We start from the raw sequence: 27,925 nt of genomic DNA, 5'->3' as shown, positions 1-27,925 counted from the left end.
TTTACCCTTACCCCTCTCTGTCTCTCCCAATCCTTCCTTTCTCAGCCCTACCCTACCTGCTCAGGCAATGTCGCTTACTGCCTGCAGATCCCACCGCGAACCTATTTATCAATAACTATCTGTTGTGTATGTTTCTAAACTGTACTTGTTTTTCGATGTATCTGGTCTCACAATGTGCAGTAGTTACTGAGTTTGTTAACAGTACATTTAAACAACATTCAGTCAAGTTCAGCTATGAAGTTTGTGCTAAGATTTTCCCTGCTATATCTCATTAATTTGAAATTAAAATAATAATTATCCATTCATTGTCAAAAGTTGGTATAGTTGTCCAGGGATCTATTTCACATGTGATCTATTTAATCTCTCAAGGAGTCTCTGTCTCTCTGTAAGGAAACTTAGGGTTAACCTGATCATTGATCAAGTGTCTAATTCCTCTCCTATTGTTGGACAGTGAGAAGATTGTGGCTGTGATGTAATATCGCAATGATGGAGTGCTCTTGGAAAACCATCCTTCTCCTGGTCTGTGCTTCCCTAGGGATTCAGTACACAGCTATCCGATCCCTGACTGCCAGCATCAACTCCCGCTGTCCTGGCACGGAGCCTGGGAAACACTGCCACTCCCAGTGGAGAGGTAATATGTAAGATTGGGGAACAGAACAGTGGAGAATTATGAATAAGTAAGAAGGAATGAGAAAAGGGGAATTGGGGGCAGGGAAAAGGGCATTATGAAAGGGAATTGAGAATGAGGAAGGGGGAGTAAGGATAGGGAATGGGGATGGTGAATTGAGAATGAAAAATGGGAATGAGGAATGAGGATTGGGAATGTGTATTGAGGAATGGGGTGTGGGAGTGGTGAATAAGGATTGGAAATGGGAAATTGGAATGCAGAATCAGGAGTGGAGCTATTGGAAGCCTGTGGTAATATCAATGAATGGGATTGGCACTCAGCTTTCTCTTCATGAACCAACTCAGAGCTGACCCTTTTGGATGCAGTCATGTCTGTGCTGGAATGGGTAGAGTACACTTGTCTGGCTTGTGCCAGTAACTTCTAATTGAGACTTAGTACAGGTTAGGGAGGTCACAAATCTTACCCAAATAATCAGGTTAGTCACAGATCAACGGCAACAAATATTTGCAATCTGTGAAGGCACTCATAGGGAAAATGGTCCTGGGGTTAGTTAGTCCCTCACCAAATATATGAGCAAATTAACTTGCTGACCACACTTGTTGACTTCTACTATCATGGTGGTCACTTGCTCAAAGTGCTACTTTCTAAATATACATTTTTAACAGTGAGTTGTTAAGAGTTGGAGTGACTGCCTGAAAGGGCAGTGGAAGCAGATTCAATAGTGAACCTTTAAAGGAAGGGTGGCTCACAGCACCAGGGACCTGGGTTCGATTTCAGCCTCCGGCGACTCTGTGTGAAGTTTGCACACTCTCCCTGTGCCTGTGTGGGTTTCCTCTGTGTGTCTGGTTTCCTCCCACAGTCCAAAGGTGCGCTAGTTAGTTGGATTGGGAATGCCAAATTACTCAGGGTATGCAGGTTAGCTGACTAGGAAACGCAGGGTTACAAGGATTGAGTGGGATGCTCATCCGAGGGTTGGTGTGGACTCAATGGGCTGAATGGCCTGCATCCACACTATAGGTGTTCTGTGATCTACAGTCAGCATATTTGTACCTAGATGAATCACTGGTGGCTATCTCATCAAGGGGTTAAATGGTAAAAGGTTTCAACAGGGTTAGATGGAGAAATACTGTGCCTTATAGTGCAGGGTTAGAGGAAGATAATTCACAGGGATGACAGGAATCATCGCACAAAAGGTTATGGAAAGTTGGGACTCAATCCATCCCTCACTTTCCACCTCCTCCTCATCCCTCCCCAAAAGCTCCTGAGGCCATGTTCAATGTTCTGTTTACAAAATGTCATTGCTCTGAATTATCTTTACAACCAGAGAAGGACTGGAGAAAATATTTTTTATTTGTTCTTGGAACATGGGCATTGCTGGCTAGCTCAAGCATCTATTTGCCCATCCCTGGTATTCTGGAGAAGATGATGATGAGCCTCCTTTGTGAGTCACTGAGGCGCTGGGGGTGTAGGGACTCCCATTGTGGGGATAGAGAGGGAGCTCTGGGATTTTAACCCAGTGACAAGAATAAATCATTGATATAGTTCCAGGTCAGGAGGTGAGTAGCCCAGAAGGGGACTTTAAGATGGTGGTGTTTCCATATATCTGCTGCCCTTGTCCTTCCAAATAGTCCTGGTCTTAGGTTAGGAAAGTGCTGTCAAAGGGACCTTAGCTGCTGCAGTGTATCTTGTAGATGGTACACGTTTCAGCAACGGTGTGTCAGTGGTTGAGGGATTGAATATTGACAGTGGTAGAGTGTTTAGATCAGAGTGGTGCTGGAAAAGCACAGCAGGTCAGGCAGCATCCAAGGCGCAGGAAAATCGACGTTTCGGGCAAAAGCCCTTCATCAGGAATAGAGTGTTGCTAATCAAGTGGCTGCATTGTCCTGGATTGTGTTGAGCTTCTTGAATGTTGTTGAAGCTGCACTCATCCAGTTAATTGAAAACTAGTTAATCACATTCCTGTCTTCTGCTTTGTACATGTGGAAAGGCTTTGGGGTGTCAGGAGACGAGTTACTCAATTCAGAACTCCCAACTTCTGTTGAAACCACTGTTTTTATATGGCTGGTCCAGTTCAAAGTCTGGTCACTGGTAACACCATGACCTCAACAGTGGATTCAGGGATGACAATGCTGCTGAACATCAACATCTACAGTCATGTTTTATATCTGAGATTTCAGTAAATGTCAGTTGATAAAATAATGCAGCAATTTAATTAACCCTTTTACAACTCCCACTACAACAAAACAATTAATGCTTTTTCTAGCAATCTTTGGTAATTATCTGATAATTTGGTGAGCTCCAATTATGGGTAATGCAATATCCAGTAATGAGTACATGCTTTTATAAAATGTCACACAAGCTGTGAGGCTGTATTTTTCAAACTTGAAACCCTGAAGTTAGCAAAATATAACCATCTGGAGAGGGGCTGATTGAGGATTTAAATAAGGTCTCAAACCAGTAAAGGGATTATAGGAAGTGGATGTGAAGAGTGGTGATTAGATAGAAATCCCCATTCCAAAGCACATTTGAAGATTTAAAGCTTCTTGCCGTTAATTGAAGAAATATGTTAAATTATGAGGAGGCAATGGCGTATATGTATTAATATCATTAATGGAATTTGAATTTCAAAATGGAGGCAGGTGTGTGTTCGTTATTTCTGTAAAGGGTTTTCTTTTAACAACAAAATCAAGGTTGCAGAAGGAATAGTGATAAAATTCAGCATTTGTCAGAAAGCAAGTGACCACGGAGCCCTCAGGTCCAACTGAAAGGTGTTTATGATATAAAGAAATAAAGCGATCACCTTTTCTTTCAGTTTAAAAGAGTCTAGGATTGAGCACATTCTTCAACTGTGTTCAAAAGATACCAGAGTTAAATTCAGAAGTAAGTTCAGTTTCTCTCCTGGAAAGAGCTCAGACCAGACCAAGGAACATGTCACCTCAACATTAGACAATAGACAATAGGTGCAGGAGTAGGCCATTCTGCCCTTCGAGCCAGCACCACCATTCATTACAATCATGGCTGATCATCCTCAATCAGTATCCTGTTCCTGCCTTATCCCCATAACCCTTGATTCCACTATCCTTAAGAGCTCTATCCAACTCTTTCTTGAAATTATCCAGAGACTTGGCCTCCACAGCCTTCTGGGGCAGAGCATTCCACACACTCACCACTCTCTGGGTGAAGAAGTTTCTCCTCAACTCTGTTCTAAGTGGCATAACCCTTATTTTTAAACTGTGTCCTCTGGTTCGGGACTCACCCATCAGTGGAAGCATGCTTCCTGCCTCCAGAGTGTCCAATACTTTAATAATCTTTTACGTCTCAATCAGATTCCCTCTCAGCCTTCTAAACTCAAGCGTGTACAAGCCCAGTCGCTCCAATCTTTCAGTGTAAGATAGTCCCGCCATTCCGGGAATTGACCTCGTGAACCTACGCTGCACTCCCTCAATAGCCAAATTTCCTCAAATTTGGAGACCAGAACTGCACACAATATTCCAGGTGCGGTCTCACCAGGGCCCTGTACAGCTGCAGAAGGACCTCTTTGCTTCTATACTCAATTCCTTTTGTTATGAAGGCCAGCATGCTATTAGCTTTCTTCACTGCCTGCTGTACCTGCATGCTTGCTTTCATTGACTGATGTAGAAGAACACCTAGGTCTCATTGTACTGCCCCTTTACCTAACTTGACTCCATTTAGGTAGTAAACTGCCTTCCTGTTCTTGCCACCAAAGTGGATAACCACACATTTATCCACATTAAACTGCATCTGCCATGCATCCGTCCACTCACCTAGCCTGTCCAGGTCACCCTGTATTCTCCTAACATCCTGCTCACATTTTACCCTGCCACCCAGCTTTGCGTTGCCAGCAAATTTGCTAATATTACTTTTAATACCTTCATCCATATCATTAGTGTACATTGTAAAAAGCTGCGGTCCCAGCAATGATCCCTGCGGCACACCACTGGTAACCGCCTGCCATTCCGAAAGGGAGCTGTTTATCACTACTCTTTGTTTCCTGTCAGCCAACCAATTTTCAATCCATGTCAGTATTTTGCCCCTAATACCCTAATTTTGCTCACGAACCGCCTATGTGGGACTTTATCAAAGGCTTTCTGAAAATCCAGGTATACTACATCCACTGGATCTCCCTTGTCCATTTTCAGAGTTACATTCTCAAAAAATTTCAGAAGATTAGTCAAGCATGATTTCCCCTTCATAAATCCATGCTGACTCTGACCTATCCTGTAACTGCTATCCAGATGGTTGTGAAACTTCCAAATCAGGAGAGTTTGGTGAGAAGTCTGCAGGTTATTGAACTGGGAACGTTTAGGCTCTCAGATGTGTGAAAAGATTGTGTATCCAGACTTGGAAAGGGCTCATTAAATTGTCTCCAAACTCCACAGCAAAGGAATTGTCAAGAGTTAGTTAAGCAGAAACTTAAGGAGTTGAGGTAGGAGTTGTAATTTCTCTGGACTTGAGTCTTCATAATGGTTAATGTTGAGAAACAGATTGAAACTTTGATTTATTGTTTATTTTAGATATTTCTAGCTGTCTTCTATATTTAGTTTGATTAATTTTCTTTCATTCTTTTGTGTAATAAACATCTGTTCTGCTGATGAAGAAAATCTGTGGCTTCAGATATATATAATTCAGTGACTAACCACCACTTTAACTAACTAGCAAAAAGAAAACTGCTGTATCAAGCCATACTTTATTCTAGGATCTGACTTGTACAGTTGTGCCATCAACTGGGATCGTAACAGTAATGTCAGTGGACTTATAATTCGAAGTACCATGCTAATTCTGTGGGAACACAGATTCACAGCAGCTGGTGGAATTTGCATTCAATTAATAAATCTGCATTTGAAAGCTAATGATGACCATGAAACTGTTGTCCATGATTGTAAAGATTGATCAGATTCACTAGCGATTTGTAGGAAAGCAAATCTGCTGGTTTGGCCTCCTTGTGACTCCAGTTCCACAACAAGGTGTTCACTCGACATGTCTCCGAAATGGCCTAACAGGACACTCAATTGAAGGGCAATTACGGATCAGGGAATGTGTCTGAGTGGGTTACTCTTCGGAGGGTCGGTGTGGACTTGTTGGGCCAACGGGCCTGTTTCCACATTGTAGGGAATCTAATCAAAAAAGAATACTGGCCTTGTCAGTAATACCAACATTCCCTGAAAGAATAAAGGGGGAAAAATATCTGCTGCTTCTTTGAATTGATCAGGAGTCACAACTTTTAATTCAGCATGGTCTTGATTTTATTGAACATATTGAAATGATTTAGGAAGTTGAGTTGGACAAAACTGGTCTTGTAATTGAGATTTTATTCTGTGTGTCAGTTGAAGCTTGATTCAATTGACCGCAGAGTATGTTACTCGTATTTCTTAGGACCTGTGCCTTTTTAAGTGTACCTGTTTCACAGAACTGTGGGGGTACAAAGAAAGACTTGCATTTATGAACCTCCTTTCATGATCACTGGGCATCTCAAGATGTTTTACAGCCAACGAAATACGCTGAAGTGTAGTCATTGCTGCACTGTAGCAAGTGTGGCACACAAATTGCAGTTCTGTCCTGGGAAGAGCTCAGGGCAGACCAGGGAACACATCACCTCAGCAGAAAGTGAACCCACACAAACAGCAATGCGATAAAGACCAGACTATTTATGATGTGGAGATGCCAGTGGTGGACTGGGGTGGACAAAGTTAAAATCACACAACACCAGCTTAGAGTCCAGCAAGTTTTTTTGGAAGTAGAGAGTATGATGTTGGAAAAGCACAGCCAGTCAGACAGCATCCGAGGAGCAGAAGAATCAATGTTTTGGGAATGATTCCTGAATGAAGGGCTGCTGCCTGAAACGTTGATTCTCCTGTTCCTCGGATGCTGTCTGACCGGCTGTGCTTTTCTAGCATCACACTCTCCACTCTGATCTCCAGCATCTGCAGACCTCACTTTCTCCAAGCTTTCAGAGTGCTGCTGCTTCAACAGGTACTTTATTGGTGATTATTTTTGATATTGATTGAGGAATACATATTGGCCAGGGTACACAACTTAACAACTCCCTACTCTGCTTTGAAATTGTGCAATGTCACCTTCCATTCTCTGGAAATGACAGGCTAGGCCTTGGTTTAATGTCTGAAAGCCTATGCCTGTTACACCACAGACTCCATACACTATTCTAGAGCACCAATGTGGATTTCTGTGCTGAAGACCTGGAATGGGACTTGAACATGGGACTTTCTAACTCACATACTGCATGGAAGGAGACTGGCTTCTTAAAAAGAGCTTTCAATTTATTTCACTCTCTTGTTATTTCCAAATAGCCTTCCAAATCCATTCCCCCCTGCTTCTAGTATTGAACAGCAGAACAGGCCTGGGGATCTAAGCAATCTGCTCCTACTCTGGGTGTTCATAGTTCTCCAATTGCCTTTTAATATAGCTGTTGAATCTGCTTCCACTGTCCTTTCAGAGCTTATAGAAAGTGAGGAACTTACAACGATCATCATCATGAGGGAAGAAGTACTGAACAAACCAGTAGGATTGAAGGCAGACAGTCCCCAAGGCCTGATGGCCTACATCCTCGGGTCTTAAAGGAAGTGGCAGCAGAGTTAGGGGACCCATTGCTGATGATATTCCAAAATTCCATGGGTGCAGGAAAGGTTCCAGTGAATAGAATATGTTATTATAACACTCTTATTCAAAATGGGAGGGAGGCAGAAAGTAGGAGACTACAAACCAATTAGTTTAACATGTGACATTGCAAAATCATTAGAACCCATTATTAAGGAAGTAATAACCGGAAATCTTGAAAAGTCAAAATGCAATCCATCAGAGTCAGCATGGATTTATGAAGAGTGAATCATATTTGACTATTTGCTACTGTTCTTTGAAGATGTAACAAAAAAGGCTTTGGGATGTAACAAACATGATAATAGGGATCCTGTAAATGTTGTCTATCTGGATTTCTAGAAGCTTTTGATAAGGTGCCAGACATAGTTTAATACATGAGAGCAGATCACATGGGGTTAGAGGTAATTTATTAGTTTAGATGGAGGATTGGCTTACCAACAGAAAGCAGAGAGTTGGGATAAATAGGTCTTTTCCTGGTTAACAAATTGTAATGAGCGGTTACAGGGTTCAGTCCTTCGGCCTCAACTATTTTCGATGCAATCGTGAGTTGGATGCTTGGGTAGAAAGTACGATAGCCAAATTTACAGATGACACTAACATAGATGGGAAAGTATTTTGCAATGAATAAATAAGAAATTTACAAATGGAGATACATAAGTGAGGTGAATTGGCCAAAATTTAGCAGATGAAGTTTAACATGGATAAGTGAGAGGTTATCCATCTTGGTCAGAGGAATAGAAAGACAACTTATTATAAAAAAGGAGAGAAATTTCAGAGTCCTTCAGTGCAGAGGGATGTGACTGACCTCATGCATGAATTGCAAAACACTAGTATGCAGGTACAGCAGGTAATAAGGAAGGCAAATGGAATTTTATTATTTGTTGTTAGAGGAATAGCATTCAAAAATGGGGAAGTGCAATTGTACAAGGCATTAGTGAAACTGCGCCTGGAGTATTTTGTACATTTTTGGCATTACTTGAGAAGGGATATATTAATTGCATTAGAGGCAGTTCAGAGGATGTTCATAAGATTGATTCCACAGGTGAGAGGATTGTCTTATGAAGTGAGATTTAGGTCTTTACTCTCTGGAATTTGGAAGAGTGAAAGGGAATCTAACTGAGGTATTTCAGATGCTCAAGGGGATTGACAGAGTAGATATAGAAAAGCTGCTTCCTCATTAGGGGCAATCTGGAATGAGAGGTTATGGTAGTAGGCAAAGAAGTAACAGATTTAAATGAGAGATGTGGAGAAATTACTTCTCTCAAAGGGCCATGAATCTGCAGAATTCACTCCCCCAGCGTGCGGTGGATGGAAAATACAGGCAGATTTTTAAATTAGTAACGGTTAAAGGATTATGGAGAGTGGAGTTGAGGTCAGGCTTCAGGGGCTGAATTGCCAACTCCTGCTTCAAGTTCTTATATTTTTGCATTCTTACATTCTCATGTTCTTTCAGGCGGTGGATTCCAGATTGTAACAAGTCACTGTCTGAAATAATTCACCTCAGCTCCCCCTCCAGCCTTTTTGCCAATTATCTTAAACCTGTGCCTTCCAGTTGCTGACCCAATAGCCTTATTTATACTAGTGGGATTAAGAAATTCCACCAACTGCTATTGAATTAATGGATCGAAGTCAACTTTATCACCAATGTCTCTAGTTCATCTACAGCCGATATCATTATTATATGGTCAACAAGTTCAACTTAGAACCATTGCTGAATTATTTACAAAAATAGTAGTATAATGAGGCACACAGTAGGTTTTTGCAGTATTTGCAACAAAACAGATGAGTTGTCAGTTTAAATAGAAGCACATATGTTTTGCCGAATAGCCCTTACAGAGCTGTGGGTACAAAAAAACCAAAGCTGGATTTTAGGAAGGACAGGAAATTGGGAAAAGGTGGTGGATTAGCTCTGTTACTTAAAGAAGGGGGAAAAAATTAGTGCTGTTGTAAGAGTTCATCTACGTTCTAAAGCTGAAGATGGAAAATCAGTTTGGGTGGAAGAAAGAACAGCAAGATGCATAAGCATGCTGATGGAAGTTGTTTGTTGACTTCCAAGCAACCATAATAATGTAAATCATTGGATAAATCAGGAGATTAGAGGTGGGAGTTACAAGGGTAAACAAATATCGTGGGAATTCTGACACTGCACAGAGATTTGGTAAATCTAATTACAACTAATGTTGGATTCTTCGATGAAATGTGAGATGGCTTTCTAGAGCAACCCATAGGGGAGCTGATGAAGGAGTGGGCTATTTTAGATCTAGTATTGTGCAATGAAAAAGGGCTAAATAATAATCTTATAAAGGAACATTTATGAAAGGTGTTAGATTTATAAGATGATAGAATTTTGCATTAAGCTTGAAAGCAATATTTCAGTTAGAAGCCGGGTTTTAAATCTAAACAAAGGAAATTATGATTGTGCTAGGGCAAATTGGCTATGGTGGATTAGAAAACGACATTAAAATGTATGATGGTTGACAGGCAGCATCTAACATTTGAAGAACAAATGATAGTTTACACTAAAAATAATTCCTTTAACTTTTCAAACACCCAGCAAGGAAATTGTACCTAGCAAGAGAAATCAAGGATAATATTATATCAAAGGAAAAGACCTATAAAATTAGTATAAAATAAGGTAAATCTGAAGGTTGGGAGTATTTTATAACTCTGCAAAGAATGACCAAGTAAAATATTGTGAAAAGGAACATAGAATATGTGAGTTAACTCCTGAGAATTATAAATACGGAGTATACACATTTCTGTAGGTATGGATAAAGGAAAAGATGAACTAAAACAAACAAGGATTCTTTACAAGCAAAGCCTGGAGAATTTATAATGGGGAGTGAGGAAATGACAGAGAATAAATCCTTAATGTCATGAAGAATCTAGGGACTAGTGTAAACAATATTAACATTAGTGAAACAGATAGTACCAGAGATTTTAATGGGACCTAAAGTATAATAATTATAAAATCAAAGCTTCATATAGTACAGAAGAGGCCTTTCAACCTGTCAAGTGTGTACCACCAAAACTGTGCTAAGTCTACGGTAGTCCCACTTGCCCACACTAGGCCCATAGCTTTGAATGCTACAACATTTCAAGTGTGCTAGGTAAAATCAATGACTGCAGATGCTGGAAACCAGATTTTGGATTAGTGGTGCTGGAAGAGCACAGCAGTTCAGGCAGCATCTGAGGAGCAAGTGTGCGTCCAAGTACTGTTTAAAGGTTGTGAGGTTACCCATCTCAACTACCGCCAAGGCTGTGTGTTCCAGATTCTCACCACCCTCTAAATTAAACTCTTGCCTTTCACTTTTAAAGTGCGCTGCCTTGTTTCTGACAGTTCAGCTAAAGGGCTCAGCTGCTTTCTATCCACCCTAACCACCTCCCTCTTAATCTTATACATCTCAGTCAGGTCTCCCCTTCAACCTTTGCTGCTCCAAAGAAAGCAACCTGAGTTTATCCTGCCTCTCTTCATCGCTAAAGCACTCCATCCCAGGTGACATCCTGGTGAATCTCCTCTGTACCACTTCCAGTGGAATCATGTCCTTCCTAGATTGTAGTGACCAGTACTGCACATAATACTCCAGCAGTGGCCAAACCAAAATTCTCTCCACCCCCAACATAACCTCCCTGCTCTTATAGACTGTGCCTCAACTGATAAAGGAGGAGAAAAGTGAGCACTGCTGATGCTGGAGACCAGAGCTGAAAAATATGGTACTGGAAAAGCACAGCAGGCCAGGCAGCATCCGAGGAGCAGGAGAATCGACGTTTCGGGCATAAGCCCTTCTTCAGGAATCCTGAAGAAGGGCTTATGCCCGAAACGTCGATTCTCCTGCTCCGCGGAATTCCTGAAGAAGAGTTTATGTCCGAAACGTCGATTCTCCTGCTCCTTGGATGCTGCCTGGCCTGCTGTGTTTTTCCAGCACCACATTCCTCAACTGATAAAGGCAAGGGTCCCATATAGTTCTTAATGACTCCATTAACTTACCCAGCCACCTTCAAGGATTTGTGGACAAGCAGTCTAAAATCCCTCTGGAATGCAATGTGGGAAAGTATGAGGTTATGCACTTTGGTAGGAAGAATAAAGGTGTAGTCTATATTCTAAATGGGGAAATGCTTTGAAAATCTGAAGTACATAGGACTTACGAGTCCTAGTTCAAGATTCTCTTAAGGTTAACAGGCACTTTTGCCTGAGATGTTGGTTTTCCTGCTCCTCGGATGCTGCCTGGCCTGCTGTGCTTTTCCAGCACTGCACTCTTGACTCTGGTCTCCAGCATCTGCAGTACTCATTTTTGCCTAGGCAAGTTCAGTTGTCAGGAAGGCAAATGCAAAGTTAGCATTCATTTCAAGCGGACAAGAATAAAGAGCAGAGATGTACTGCTGAGGCTGCATACGGCACTGGTCAGACAGCAATTAGAATATTGTGAGCAGTTTTGGGTCCCGTATCAAAGGAAGGATATTCTGGCATTGGAGAGGGTCCAAATGGGATTTACACAAATTATCCTGGGAATGAAAGGCTTGTCATGTGATGAATCCGTTGAGGACACTGGGTCAATACTCAATGGTGTTTAGAAGGATGATGGGGAATCTCATTGAAACTTACAGAATACTGAAAGACCTTCATTGAGTGGCCATGGAGATGTTTTCACTAGTAGGAGAGATTAGGGCACAAGGACACAGCCTCAGAGTGAAGGGACGCTCTTTTAGAACTTAAATGAGGAGGAATTTCTTCAACAGAAGGATGGTTAATCTTTGGAACTCATTACCATGGAAAGCTGTGGAAACCAAGTCACTGATTGTATTTAAGACAGAGATGGATAGTATCTTGGTTAGGAAGTGGATCAAAGGTTATGGGAGAAGCCAGGAGAATGGGGATGAGAAACATATCAGCCACGATCGAATCAGCGATCAAGAGCAGACCCAATGGGCTGAATGGCCTAGTTCTGCTCCAATTCCTATGGTGTGTACCTCTGACTTTCCTAATATCCTACCATTTGTTGAGTACTTCCTTATTACTTCTTCCAAAGTGCATCACCTCACATTTATCAGGCTTAAATTCTATCTACCACTGATCTCCCAATCTCCCACCTGACCAATCTGTTTATGTCTTCCTGTAACCTTCTTCCCCATTGTAAATCACCAGGGCAATCTTCATGTCATCCGTAAACTTGCCTATCAAACTCACCACCCCACATTCTCATTGATATCAATTATACATATCACGAACAATAAGGGACCCAGCACTGATCCCTGTGGTATGATATTAGCCTCTACCACCACCCCCTGTCTCCTGCTACTAAGCCAAATTTGGATCAAATTACCGAGTTACCCTGGATCCCCTGTGGTTTTACCTTCTTTATCAGTTTCCTATGTGTGATCTTGTTAAAGGTCTTCCTAAAATCCATATAAACTACATCAACTGCAGTACTGTCATCAACTTCCTTGGCTACTTCCTCAAACATAACAAATGTCCTGGACGTGATCACCTATATCCCAGCATGCTGGAACTGATGGCTGTTGATGCATTGGTATTCATTGTTCACAATTCTATAGATGCTGGATAGTGTGATTCCTGCGGATTTCAGAGTGGCAAATTTAACCCCACTGTTTCAGAATGTAGGGAGAGAGTTAAAGGAACTACAGACCTGTTTACTTAACATCCAGTGTGTGGAAAATGCTAGAATTTATAAAATAAAAGTAAGTATGCTAGTGTTGGGCATAGACAATGTGAATTGATGACAGACATTATGCTTAACGTACCTTTTTGGACATATAACTAGAAGAATAGATTAAGGAGACTAGTAAATGTTGTACATTTAGAAATTAAAATCAGAGCACAAGAGATTGGGGAAATGTACAGGCATAGATTGTGAGCTAGTTAATGATAAGAAATCAGAGTGAGAAAAATTGATTATTTTCAATTTGGCTGGTGGGATATTGCATGCATCAATAGTTGGGCTCTAAACTTTCACAATTTTAGGAATTTGTTTTGGATATGGCAATTATAGGTAATATTTCTCAGTTTGCATATTACAAAATAAACTGGGTGGAAGTGTGAGTTATGAGAAAGGTACTTCAAGAGCACTTGGAGAGTCTTACAGTCATTCAGCACAGAAACAGACCTTTTAGTCCAATCAATCCATGTTGATCATAACCCCAAACTAACCTAGTCCCACCTGCCTGCTCCTGGCCCATATCCTTCCAAACCTTTCCTATTCATGTACCTATCCAAATGTCTTTTAAACATTGTAATTGTACCCACAGCCGCCACTTCCTCAGGAAGCTCATTCCACACACGAACCACCCTCCATCTAAGGCTAAGTGAGTGGGGCAAAAAAATTGACAGATGGAATACTGTGTGGAAAAAAATGAAGATATCTGGTTTGCTGGGAAAATCTGGAAGATAACATACAAGTAGAGCAAGCATATAGGGAGGCAAGTGATATGTTGGTTATTAGTGCAAAAGGATTTGAGTAAAGAAGTGAAGGTGAATTACTGCTGTTATATAGACCCTGGGTAAGACCACACCCAGAGGGTTGTGTGCAGTTTTAGTATCCTTACTTATAGAAAGATATACTTATTCATTGAGAGAGTGCGATATATGTTCACCAAACTAAATCCTGAGGTGGAGGGACTCCTCTATTAGGATCATTTAAACAGACTGGAGTTCAAAAGGATGAGAGTTGATTCTCATTCAAACATATACAATTTCTACTAGGGGCTGAACAGGGTGGATGCATGAACGATGTTTCCCCTGGTTGGGAAGGTATGTTTAGAATCAGGAGACACGGTCTCAGTATAAGTGGTAGGCCATTTAGGACTGAGATGAGGAGTAATTTCTTCACTCAGCGGATGATGAATCTCTGGAATTCCATATCCCAGAGAGCTGTGGAAGCTCTGTTATTGAGCTTGTTGAAGACAGAGATTCCTGCATATTGAGAACATCAAGGGATATAGAGATAGTGCAGGAAAATGGTATGGAGGTAGAAGATCAGTCTTGATCTGATTGAATGATGAATTGGGGTTCAATGAACTACCCTTGTTTCTCTTTCTTGTGTTTGAAAGAAACAAAAAGACACCATTCTTAATTGGGTAATTATTACAGCTACTGACTTGGTTCCAGTATGTGTTTTATAATGGTATCTGCACATTGGACTCATTCATTGTCTGAGGTTTGCTCTATAATAGGAATTTAGGATTTGTAGGATGAACATTGATGAAACTGAATCTAGATTGCTTTCTACCATCCTGCCAGTTGCAAGCACAACATGAAGATGCTGAAATGCTCATAGTTCCCTTGTGTTGATAATTCTATAATTTCAATAATTTGTGGACTAGAAAATGTGAGGATGTGGACAGAAAGATTATCACAAAAACCCAATTGCAGTGGTCAAAATGTTTTTATCTTTTAATTTTAAAGGCTCCTTTAAGCTTCCGGTAAATTTACAGCCTCTGCACACGTGGAAATCTTATCATTAAATAAGATCTTTGCTGTTCTGGTAATGGTTTCAACTTCATTTCCTGTCTATGCCTCAGTTTCCCCATCCCATAATCTTCCCCTAACAATCCTCTGGGAGAAAAGAAATGCCCTTGATGGTAGGCGTCTTAAACTGTGTCCACTCAAACTAGTTCATAATAATGAGGGAATGACTCAATGCAGCCTTTTGGCAGTGGCCATGCCCTGTGAAGAAGTTAGGGTGGCACATTGGCTCAGTGGTCCGCACTGCTGCCTCACAGCACCAGGGAGCCAGGTTCAATTCCAGCCTCGGGGCGACTGTCTGCGTGGAGGTTGCACATTCTCCCCGTGGCTGCGTGGGTTTCCTCTGGGATGTCTGGTTTCCTCCCACAGTCCAAAGCTGTGCAGGTTAGGTGGATTAGCTATGTTAAATTGCCCTTAGTGTCCAGGGATGTGCAGACTTGGCAGATTAGCCATGGGATATGCAGGGATAGGATAGGGGAGTCATTCTGGGTGGATGCTCGTGTGGACTGATGGGCTGAATAGCTGCTTCGATACTTTTGGGATTCTATTAAGTTCAAAAGATTCTACTCTGCAAATGTGATAATCATCACTGGTGCTATGCCAATATAAGCTCAGTTTGTGTTTCCTGAAATATAAAGGATTTGGCTATGAGTCATTTGAGATATTTTGGATTTTGAAAAGAACTTATAGCAAAGACAAAGAATAAAAAGCAGAAAATAAGATATAAGTGCATTTGTGTTGCATCTGTCACGAATGCAAGATGTCCCAAAACATTTTACAGCCAATTAATTATATTTGAAGTAGCTAGTGTTGAAAATATAGATAAAAAGAAACCCTTTTTGGGGGGTTGGGGAGTCCAAGACAATGTGGGCATAGCCTATCAAGAACTTCTTCACACACGGAGTGGTGGAAGTGCAGAACTCTCTCCCATAAAAAAGCAATAGAGGTTAACTGAATCTGATTTTAAATCTGAAACCAATAGATTTTTGAGAGTTAACATTAAATATGTAGAGCTAATGTGAGTGAATGGAATTAAGATACACATGGATATCAAAGGGTTTGGGGATTGCTTGGGAAAATGGTGTTGAGGGAAAACATTTGGATAAGTACATGCATAGGAAGAGTTTGGAGGGGTATGGGCCAAACGCAAGCAGGTGGGACTAGTTTAGTTTGGGAACATGGTCAGCATGGACTGGTTAGACCGAAGAGTATGTTTCTATGCGGTACAGCTCTATGACTCTATGACTGTATGTCTTTAATTTGCCCTCTGTGGAAAGCTTGTTGATGGACTAGCCATTTTCACATCCTTAGTTGTGCTGCTGAAAGTTTGCTGGTTCCTCAGCATTATCACTGTCAATGGTACCAATAATTCTTCTCCAGAAGATAAACGACTGAAATGCTGCTGTTGAGCTTATGTCAGCTCATCAGCCAGCACCAAATTGAAATCTACTGCATCAGTTTGTTTGCTGTACTGTTTGGTGTCTGGACAGTTTTCGTTAAAGATTCCTCAGTGAGCTCAAGTGAATTATGTTGCTCATTCTTTTTCTCCTTATTTGCACCTTCTCACAATTATAGTTGATTGCTGCCATCTGTTTTCTTCAGTGGTGGTAGGGCCATTGACCGTCCTCCCACAATCCTGTGTAATGACAGATTTCTGACTATCACACTGTTGACTGACCTTTGACAGTATGCCTGATAGTGCCTAAATGGCCCCTTTGTATCCTTTCGAAGACATCTTCCCAAAGGGAAACTGGAATAACTAATCTTCAGTTTTTTTTTATTGTGTCACCGCAGTCTTACCAGGCCATAGTGGCTACTCTCTCATTAGAGTGAAGCGACTGGTGGTGATTTAACCTGAAGGCCACCAGACCTCTGGCAAGGGAAGAGGTTGAGAAGGAGAGTCCTTCATGGTAACCTCAAACTGGTGATGGGAATTGAACCCATGCTGTTGGCATCACACTGCACTGTAAACCATCAATCTAGCCAACTGAGCTAAAACCTTCAGTCATAAGCTAGTAAACCATTTGTGAGTCAAAATGCTGAGTCAAAATGAGTCAAAAGAGAGCATCTTGTGTGCTCAACAATCAGTCTGGCCATCCTTCAATGCACTGATGAATAGTAGGATATTTTTGGCAACTCTTTATTTGGAATTGAATATGCTTGAGCCTCTTTTGACTTGCTGGTTTTACATGGCCACAAAAAACACTTTTGCCATCATCACTCATCTCAATAGACCTTCTCTTCTCATTTTGTCTCCCATTAAGTACAAGGCACATTGGCCACTTAAACATAATTGCTAAGACTGTCAGAAGCCAGAGATAATACGTCTGTCTCCATTAGGGTTTGAGCTAGTCTCCTTTTGCTCGTACCCAAGATGTCATCAGGCTGGGTGGAGGTGAATGCAGTCTCCAACACTAACCCTTTCAGAACCAGGGCAGACTGGAACTTGAGGAAACAATCTAAGACTAAGAGGTTCCCACTTAGGACAGAGATAAGCAGAAATATTTTCTGTCAGAAGGTTGTTAGTTGTGGAATTCTCTTACCCAGAAAGCAGTTAGGGCTGGGTCATTGGATTTATGCAAGGCTGAAGTTAGTTGGAGTTTTGGTGGAAAGGGAGTCAAGGGTTATTGAGTAGAGACAGGAAGTTGGAGTTAACACCACAACCAAATCAGTCATTGAATGGAGCAGGCTCAAGGGAGCAAATAACACCCTCCTGCTCCTGAGTCCAATGTTTCTATAATCATTGAACAGTGGAACAGATTTGAAGAACTGAATGGCCTCATGCTGTACTTAACAGGTCAAACTCCAATTCCAATTCTCTCGGCACTCCCTGATTTTCCAGTAAAATCAAACAAATTCATTCACTTTTAACCAGCGTGGGAGATTTCTGCAAGCCAAATACTTTGTTGAAAACTCAATTATATTGAGGAGAAATTACTTGACAAATTCCTGGTGTTAATTTACAGAAGGTCACTGGTGCAGATTCTGCTGTCAGTGTTAAACCACACACAATTCTATGGTGGGACAAGACAGTTCTTTAGATCAAAGTGAAGCTGATATATATCTATATATATATGGAAGACCTTTGAAATTTGAATCAATGAACCCAATCTCAAGAATGACATTTCAAAGTTGAAGCAAAAATAAACCACACAGACTTAGCTGTAATCATTATGAAGAGAAGGATGTTGTCAGTGTGCGAGCAATGTGGATTATTTATGCTGCCTATTTTGATGTAGTTGATTTTCTATGAAAATTTAATGTAAATATTGAATGTCATAAAACTAATTCACCAGAGCAGATTCAACTTTTTTTTAAAGAAAGCAGCAATTGCTGGAAATGTACGACAGGTTGATTTGTATGGATGGTCGAGCCTTTTGAATTTAGATGATTTATATAGCTGCACATTAAGGCTGACAGGTGAGGTTTGACATCCTTTCTAGAGGACCTTTAACATAGAAAATATCTCAAGGTCAAAGAGGAGAAGGAAGTCTGTTGTTTTCAGCTCCCTGTGACTCTAGACCCATAGCCATGTGGATGATTCTTATTAGCCCTTTGAAGTGACCAAGCAGGAATATTGTGAAACCTGAAAGGGTTCAGAAAAGATTTACAAGGATGTTGCCAGGGTTGGAGGATTTGAGCTATAGGGAGAGGCTGAATAGGCTAGGGCTGTTTTCCCTGGATTGTTGGAGGCTCAGGGGTGATCATGGAGTTCATGGATAGGGTAAATCGACAAGTCTTTTCCCTGGGGGTGAGAGCATAGATTTAAGGGGAGAGGGGAAAGATTTAAAAGACATCTAAGGGACAACATTTTCACACAGAGGGTGGTGCATGTATGGAGTGAGCTGCCAGAGGAGGTGGTGGAAGCTGGCATAATTACAACATTTAAGAGGCATTTAGATGAGTTTCTGAATAGGAAGGGTCTAGAGGGATATAGACCAAATGTTGGCAAATGGGACAAGATTTATTTAGGATATCTGGTCGGCATGGACAAGTTGAACTGAAGGGTCTGTTTCCGTGCTGTACAGCTCTATGACTCTGTGACTCTATAAATCGTTACAAAGCCCAAAGAAAAGAATGAAACTGGATGGACTTTGACAAAGGCACTGGGTGTGACAATGGCATAAGCAGTTCTGTCAACTCTGCAATGTCCTTTCGACCAACGTCCAGCAGCTCATTCCAAACTTGGGAGAATTGTCTCACAGATGATCAGACAACAGCTTTACACAGTCATCCTTGCAGAACCAGACCTTGTGTGTATGTAAGTCTAGGAGAGATAGGTTCTTCATCAGCAGGGAATCAAAGGTTATGGGGAACAGGCAGGAAACTGGATGTGAGGTGTGCTGGATCGACCATAATCCTATTGAATGGCAGGCCAGGCTCGAGGGCAAAATGGTCTCCTCCAATTCCTATTTCTTAGGTCTTCTGGTCCCTTAGCTATTGACTAGGTCCCCTTGTCATTTCACTGATAGGGCAGAAACCCCAGAGGGAAAGGTTGTTCTGTTTTGCTGCTCAGTAGGATGAAGGATTCACAGAGTAATCTTGCTCAATGCACCATCACCTCTTCCATGTCTGCAGAACAGATGGATGACTGTTTGTCATTTTAAAGAGATGTAACGGAAAGATGAAACTTCATTTGCTGCTGAACCTTTCTATTTCCAACTTGCCCCATTTAGTCAAGGTGACATTTGATGACGAGTGAGCTGGATGAGAGAGAGGACTGGTTCAAAATCTAGATTTCAGTCTCACAGTTTGCCCACTGCATACATGATTCCCTGTGGATTCAGTGACTCATAAACCAGGGACATAGTTTATTGACAATTGCTGCAGTCACTGAAGTATTTTCCAGACACTTTCTGGAATAAAGCACTTTAAAAAACTGAATATGTTATTGGCAATATAATGTCTGGGGGCTGGCAGTGGGAATAACAAAACCCAGAAAGTGGGTTTTTAGAGAGCGAGGTTACGTGCAACAGATATACTGGAATTCTCCGATGATACAGCAGGCCTACTGATACATTAGAGAAAATAACTTGCATTTAGTCATCTTCTCAAGCTGTTCTTTGGGATCAAGGGTAACATACTTCCGTTCCAGTTTGACAGGTTCTCAGGTGACTGAAAAATTCAGTGTAGTAGTCCTGAGGGGTGGGGAGACGGGCTCTAATGCCCCAACGTCACCTCTTTGGATTCTCCATGAAGTTTCTGAATGCGTTTGCTGTCTGTCTGGTTGGTTAAATGCATCTGTCATCCCTTGCTAGTGCATTCCCCAGTCCATGAACTTCCAAATCTCTTTGACAATATTATAAACCTTCTCTTTCTAATCCAATGTTGTCCTTCACCTCTTTAGTTAGCCAAAGGTTAGTTAGCCATTTCTCTTCGGGATTTTTATTCTTTAATGTTGAGAATTATGAAATTTTTGTTTAAATGTAACACACCTCTTACCTCTGATCCAATATTTTAATCCCATTTATCTATCTACTTTACCGTACGTGTACTTCATGTCGATGTAACTGGCTTTATCATTACGTTCAATACTCTAGCTTCCAGTTTAAGTGAACCACTCAAACTCAATGTGAAATTCTATCATAATATGCTCACTCTTCCCCAAAGGATTAAGTTACTAATTAACCCTGCCTCATTACAGAGAACTTCAAAAATGCCTTCTTCCCAGTTTAGTTCAACAATAGTTCAAGGAAATTGCCTTTCATGCTTCCAAACTCGTTCTGATCATTTTCATTTGTCCAATTTGCCTGAAACTCCAAATTTATTTCTTTGCCTTTGTGATGAAATTATTTTATTTCTTGATTAATACTTTGTCAGCAGCATACATAGTGCTATCAGGCTTTGTAATTTAATGTAAACTATTTTCATGTTTGCACCCACTCTCCAAATGAATTGGTCACTTAAAATCACTCTCCTGCTTTCTCCCCTAACCCTGCACATTGTTCCTTTTCATATAAGAATTTAATTCCCTTTCGAATGTCCTGATTGAAGGCACCATCAGGTAGTGCATTCCAGACCTGAGTTCTCACTGTGTGAGAAAGATTTTCCTTACATTCCTTTCCCTTATTTTATAAATTATTTTAAATCTCTGCCCCCTCATTATCAATCTTTTGTGAATACTTTACAGTTACACCCACAGCACCAGGTACTATTCTGGATACTAGGATGATTACTGCTGGTACTTGGAGTATAGTTCTGGGCACTGGGAAATACACATCAGGAACTCAAGGTACAGTTCTAGACAGTTGCTCAGATCTGGAGAGTTGGGACACAGTACACTTCTGGGCACTGGGAAATACACATCTAGAGAACTGAGCGCACATGGAGTCATAAAGTTGAACAGCATGGAAATAGACCCTTTGGTCCAACATGTCCATACCAATCAGATATCTAAATTATTGTCGTTTAGTTTGCCAGCATTTGGCCCATATTCCTCTAATCCCTTCCTATTCATTTACCCATCCAAATGCCTTTTAAATGTTGTAATTGTACCAGCCTCCACCACTTCTTCTGGCAGCTCATTCATACATGCACTGCTGTCTGCATGAAAACGTTGCTGCTTAGATCCGTTTTTAATCTTTCCCTTCCCACCTTAAACCTATGCCCTTTAGTTTTGGACTCCCCTACTCTGGGAAAATACCATGGCTTTTCATCCTAAACGTGGCCCGCATGATTTTACAAACCTCTATGACATCACCGCTCAGCCTCTGATGCTCCAGGGAAAACAACCCCAGCCTTTTCAGCCTCTCCCTATAGCTGAAACCCTCCAACCCTGGCAACATCCTTGTAAATCTTTTCTGAACCCTTTCACGTTTCACAACATCCTTCCTACAGCAGAGAGATCAGAGTTGAATGCAGTATTCCAGAAGTGGCCTAACCAATGTCCTGTGCAGCCACAATATGACTTCCCAACTCCTATACTCAATGGACTGACCAATAAAGGCAATTGTACTAAATGCTTTCTTCAGTATCCTCTCTGCCTACAATACCACTTTTAAGGAAATGGACAGTTGGGCATTGATTCACATCTGGATCACTGGGTACAGTTCTGGGCAATGGTTCAAAATTGGATCGCTGAATGTACGTTTGGATCGCTGGGTACAATTCTGAGCAGTGCCACTCACCTGGAGTGCTGTGGCGCTGGGTGTGGTTGTCCTAAAATAAACAATTAACAGGCATCTTTAAACATAGTTGCAAGGAACACAGGGGCAATTATTGAGCCAGATATTCCTTTGCTGGGTACAAAATATAACCACACATCGAAGCCTGTCAACAGTATGTGACCTTTCTCCTCTTCTGTTGTAGGTGTTAGTAGCTGCTCTGGGATGACTGGCCCACAAGCGAATGACCAAACACCCACCAGGAAACATATCCTGATCTTTGCCACGACCAGGAGTGGATCCTCCTTCCTAGGGCAGCTGTTCAATCAGCACCCTGCTATCTTTTATCTGTATGAGCCTCTCTATCATGTGCAACAGGTGTTTGCGAACTCAAGTACCAGGGTGAGGAACACATTGGACAGACGGGCTCTCCTGGGGGCACACAGGGACTTGCTCAGCAGCCTGTATGACTGTAACCTGAATTTCCTGGAGAATTACATGAAGCCTACGCCCAGGGACCACGAAACCACCGCGTTTTTTCGGAGGGGGGCCAGCAATGCTCTGTGTGAACCCCCACTTTGCCACTGGGATCGGGGCTCCAAGGAGGTGATTGAGTATCTCTGTGCCAGGCGGTGCAGGGCACTGAACCTGACCCTGGCATCGCAGGTTTGTCGGGCACGCCCTCACGTGGCCATCAAGACCGTCAGGATACCTGAGATCAAGGACATCCGCCTCCTGAGCGATGACCCCAGGCTCGACCTGAAGATCATCCACTTGGTCCGAGACCCCAGGGGAATACTTGCCTCCAGGATGGGCACCTTCACGGAAAATTTCCGAGCCTGGAAAATCTGGAACGCCACCGGCAGAAAGCCGCACAGCGTGGATCTGTCCCAAATAGCGACCACTTGCAACGACCTCCTCAACTCGGCAGGCACGGGGTTAAGCAGACCACCCTGGCTGCGGGGCAAGTACATGTTGGTGAGATATGAAGAGCTGGCAAGGGAACCTTTCAAAAAGACCGCTGAGATTTACCACTTCATTGGTTTGGATGTGGACAGTCAGGTTAAGAGATGGATACTTCACAACACGAGGGCCACAAGTGGCTCAACAAGGAATTACAAGTACACAACCACAAGGAACTCGTCAGCCACGGCAGAAAACTGGAGGCTCAACCTCTCCTTCCAGATTGTGCAGACAGTCCAACAGCTCTGCAATGACACTCTGAACCAACTGGGCTACCAACTGGTGCAGTCGCTGAAGGATTTGCGGAACCTCTCCAACAGTTTGGTGGAACCCAAGATTTTTGCTCCTTTCCTGTAGCCATGAACTGTGCAGCTGCAATAAAGACGTTTAAATAATGACCTCCTAAAGAAGTGGGGAGATGAGGGATGCCCGTGCAGGAGGAGGAGCCAGGAGCTGTGGCTGGATATCGGGCTGGGTTCAGGGTGGTACACACTGGTGGCCCAAGTCACACCCACACTTGGCCCTCGGGGACCCATTGGGTTTACAGCCTCTGGCTCCAGTTGGACTCCAGAAAAAAAATTTCCCAGTCCGTGGGAACAACTTTGGGCTGATTGAATCCCTGGCAGCAGCACTGATTGAAATCGAGAATGGAGAGAAAGAGGGAGTGAGGAATTGGGTGGGAGAGGAAGTAATCGAAAAGGAGGGAGGGTGATTGAAGGGAGAGGGACAGATTAGGTAGGAGAAAGGGACAGGTAGGATGAGAAGAGAGAGAGAGAGACAGTGAAAATGATAAGGAAGAAGAGCAAAAGAGTAAATGAGTGATGGAGAGGAAGAAAGTGCATGGATATTAGAAAGGAGAGAGAGAGAGTTTGGAGAGGAGGAGAGATTAGCTGAATAGGAGAAAGAGAGAGAAAATTAGGGAGAGAAGCAATCAGAGAGAGAAAAAAGGAGTGAGGTAGTGAGGCAACCTTAGGAGGGAGGAAACGCAAGAGATTAGTGGAGAAGAGAATGATGAGGAAAGAGTAATAGATAGAGAGCGCAATTAGGATAGAGAAAGAGAGTGGAGCTCTGGGGAAGATGAGCTCAAGATGGTTCCCTGCAACAGGCCATAAACTTGTCTGTTATCTCTGAACCGTTACTAGGATCCTGCTTTACAGCTGAGGCTTCCATACCAACAGGACACACCGTTTAAGGAAATTAATGATGTGTGCAGTATTTTCAGAAGTGCAAATAAAAGATTTTGTTTTATTTTGGTAAGAGAGAGAACTCAAACACAAGGTACTTGGTGATTTCAGTATCGGAGATGGGGAGGGTGCATCTTTTGAGTGTAATCTTGTTTCAATTAAAAAGGATTGATGTTAAATCCAATGTTTATTTGCATGTGGCTGAGTTTTCACCAGGAATGGGTGGATGGCAAAGTGTTTTTATTATCTGCTGTCTTGTGTGAGTCGATGCAGCTAGAAACGGCAATGGAAATCAATGCTAAAATAAATATCATGTTCCTTTTTATTCACTTACAAGATAAGAGAATCGTTGGCTGGACCAGCATTTATTACCTGTCCCTAATCAGGGGCCACGGTGGCTCACAGCACCAGGGATCCGGGTTCGATTCCAGCCTCGGCTGACTGCATGGGTTTCCTTCAGGTGCTCCGGTTTCTTCCCACAATCCAAAGATGTGCAGGCTATTGGTGAATTGGCCATATTAACTTGTCCATAGTGTTCAGGGATGTGCAGGTTAGGTGCAGTAGTCAGAGGTAAATATAGGGTAGGGGAATGGGTCTGGGTGGGTTACTGTTTGGAGGGTCAGTGTGGACTTGTTGGGCCAAAGGGCCTGTTTCCACACTGTAGGGAATCTATGATAATTAGCTGGAAATGTGTTGCTGGAAAAGCGCAGCAGGTCAGGCAGCATCCAGGGAACAGGAGAATCGACGTTTCGGGCATAAGCCCTTCTTCAGATTCCTGAAGAAGGGCTTATGCCCGAAACGTCGATTCTCCTGTTCCCTGGATGCTGCCTGACCTGCTGTGCTTTTCCAGCAACACATTTCCAGCTCTGATCTCCAGCATCTGCAGACCTCACTTTCTCCTCAATCTATGATAATTACTCTGGGGTGGAAGGTGTTGAGCTTCCTTCTTGAATGGGTTTGGTCATTAGGTGTAGGTGGACTTATAGGGCTGTTGGTGAGGGAGTTCCAGGATTTTCACACAGAAGAAGCGGCCTTATAATTCCAAGTCAGGCGGGTGAGTGAGAGGAACCTGGATTAGTTCTGTTCCCATGTATGTGCAGCCCTTGTCCTTCGAGTTGGCAGAGAGCAGGTTTGGAAAGTGCTGACGAAGGAGCCTCGGTGTGTTGCTTCCAGTGTATCTTGTAGATGAGACACACTGCTGCCACTGTGTACTGATGGAGAAGGAAGTGATTGTTGAAGCTGCTGGATGGCATATTGATGAAGCGAGCTGGATGATGCTGAGCCTTTTCAGTTGCATCTCTCCAGGCAAGTGAGAACACTCTATCACATTCCTGACTTACATCTTGGTGGACAGCTCTGGGGAGTCAGAAGGTGAGTTACTCACTGCAGAGTAACTGCACAGTGAGTTACTCACTTCCAGCCTCCATCCTGTTCCACGGTAGACACAGTATTTATGTGTCAAAAAATGTGGTGCTGGGAAAGTACAGCCGGTCAACAGCATGCGAGGAGCAGGAGAGTCAACGTTTCAAACATAAGCCCTTTATCAGGAATGGCATTCAGTCACATTCCTGATGAAGAGCTTATGCTCAAAATGTTGACTCTCCTGCTCCTCGGATGCTTTTCCAGCACCACACTTTTTGACTCAGATCTCCAGCAGCTGTAGTCCTCACTTTTTTCACAGTATTTATATGACTGGCCCAGTTCAGTTTCTTGTCAATGGCAACTCTCAAGGTTTTGATGGTTGGGGTTTCAGTGATGGTAGTGCCCATGAATATCTAAAGGAGAAGATTACATTTTTCCCTTGTCAGAAATGGCACTTTTCATTGCTTGGCTCATTTATGGTTCAAATGTTACTTGTCACGTGTCAGCTTAAGATTAAATATTGCTCACATCTTGCTGCATATGGACTGCTTCGATATCTGTGGAGCCTTGAATGATGTAGAGCATTGTGTAATGATTTAGGTTTAGATTACTTACAGTATGGAACAGGCCCTTTGGTCCAACAAGTCCACACCAACCCTCCGAAGAGCAACCCACCCAGACCCATTCCCCGACATTTACCCCTTCACCTAACACTACGGGCAATTTAGCATGGCCAATTCATCTAACCTGCACATTTTTAGACTATGGGAGGAAACCAGAGCGCCCGGAGGAAACCCACGCAGACACAGGGAGGATGTACAAACTCCACACAGACAGTCGCCTGAGGCGGGAATTGAACTTTGGTCTCTGGCGCTGTGAGGCAGCAGTGCTAATCACTGTGCCACCATGCCGCCCACTTAATCATTAATGAATATCCCCAGTTCTGACCTTATGATGGGGGGATGGTCATCAATGAAGCAGCTGAAGGTGGTTGGGTCTAAGACTCTATCCTGAGGAACTCCTGCTGTAATGTCCTGAGCTGAGATGACGGACCTCCAACAATTACACAAACCTTTTTTATATTAAGTACGTCTGCAACCAGAGGAGACTTTCCCCCCCAGTTTCCATTGATTGAAGTTTTGCAAAAGCTGTTTGGTGACACCAAAAAAGAAATTGCTGAAGAAACTCAATAGCATCTGTGGAGAGAAAGTAAAGTTAATGTTTCAAGTCCAGTGATCCCTTTTCAGAATGTCCTTAATGACACACTTAGTTAAATGTGGCCTTGCTGCCATGTTCAGACTATAGCTGTATTCGGGTCATGAGCTCAATGGTCCTGGCACTTGCCAAATTAAAAGTCAGTGAGTAGGTCATTTCAGCGGGATGTTACTCATGCCCCCCAACACACTAACAGGACAGAGGTGGAACGAGTGGAGAGTGTCTAGCTCCTGGGAGTGGTCATCCACAACAAGCTTTCTTGAACTCTTCATGTGGATGCACTGGTTACAAAGACCCAACAACATCTCTTCTTCAGGCAGCTGAGGAAATTTGGCATGACAGGGAATACCCTTGCCAACTTTTATAGGTGTGCCATTCTGTCTGGATGTATCACTACTGGTATGGTAACTGTACCATTCAAGATCGGAGATGGTTACAGAGAGTGGCGAACTCAGCCCTGACAATCACAAAGGCCAACTTCCCATCTATAGAATCCAGCTATCAGGCCCGCTGTCAAGGAAAGGCTGCCAGTATTTTCAGAGATCCATTCCACCCTGGCAATATACAACCTCTACCATCGGGGTGAAGGTACAGAAGCCTGAACACAAGCACCACCCGGTTTTGTAACAGTTTCTACCCTCCTGTTGTTAGAATACTGAAAGGACTCACAAACTCTTATCATTCACCCGTACTTGTGTTTTTGTTTTTGCTGCTGTTTACCTATTATTTAATTATCTATGCTACTTAACTGTGTGATCTGCCTGTATTGCTCACAAGACAAAGCTTTTCACTGTGCCTCGGTACACGTGACATTAAATTCAATTCAATTCAATTCAATTCAGTTGTTGTAACAGTGCTGCCTTCCAGTGCCAGGGACCCGGGTTCGACTCCAGCCTTGGATGACTGTCTGTGTGGAGTTTGTACATTCTTCCCGTGTCTGCTTGGGTTTTCTCCGGGTGCTCCGATTTCCTCCCATAATCCAAAGATGTGCAGGTTAGGTGTATTGGCTATGCTAAATTGCCCATAGTGTCCAGGGATGTGTTAGTTAGGGGTAAATGTAGAGTAATGGGGTAGGAGAATGGGTTTGGGTGGAATACTCTTCAGAGGGTCGGTGTGAACTTGTTGGTCCGAAGGTCCTGTTTCCGTGCTGTTGGGATGCTATGATTTATTGCTTAATTCCACTGTGCGTCACTTCCTCATTCACTTTGCTGATGATTATTGGCTGAATAGGATTTGTTCTAAATTTTGGTCAGTTTTCCAGATTGTTGAGTTGATAGGAGTGTTGTAGCTGAAACTTCAATTAATTTCCAAGAAACCTCTCTGTAAACCCATCTCAATCCAGAAAATTCCCAATCAG

General features: G+C 42.5%; 1 protein-coding gene across 1 annotated transcript; it reads left to right on the top strand.

Moving 5' to 3' along the window:
• Positions 1-486: 486 nt before the first annotated feature.
• LOC122559400 (carbohydrate sulfotransferase 1) lies at positions 487-23,299 on the top strand. Its single transcript, XM_043708848.2, has 2 exons — positions 487-631; positions 22,050-23,299. The coding sequence occupies exons 1-2, from the start codon at positions 487-489 to the stop codon at positions 23,162-23,164; spliced, it is 1,260 nt and encodes a 419-aa protein (XP_043564783.2). The 3' UTR covers positions 23,165-23,299.
• Positions 23,300-27,925: the final 4,626 nt, after the last annotated feature.

This window comes from Chiloscyllium plagiosum, unplaced genomic scaffold (assembly GCF_037043375.1).
Source record: "Chiloscyllium plagiosum isolate Xiang-an unplaced genomic scaffold, Cpla_swu_hap1 HiC_scaffold_19, whole genome shotgun sequence".
In the NCBI taxonomy this organism is placed as follows: Eukaryota; Metazoa; Chordata; class Chondrichthyes; order Orectolobiformes; family Hemiscylliidae; genus Chiloscyllium; species Chiloscyllium plagiosum.
The sequence above is the reverse complement of the archived record's forward strand: the minus strand, read 5'-3'. Positions and strand labels throughout refer to the sequence as shown.

Excerpts from the sequence above, each read along its gene's own strand:
- LOC122559400 (XM_043708848.2), top strand. The coding sequence starts at position 487 with ATGGAGTGCTCTTGGAAAACCATCCTTCTCCTGGTCTGTGCTTCCCTA. Across the intron at positions 632-22,049 it reads CTGCCACTCCCAGTGGAGAG|GTGTTAGTAGCTGCTCTGGG; the intron begins GTAATATGTAAG and ends CTTCTGTTGTAG.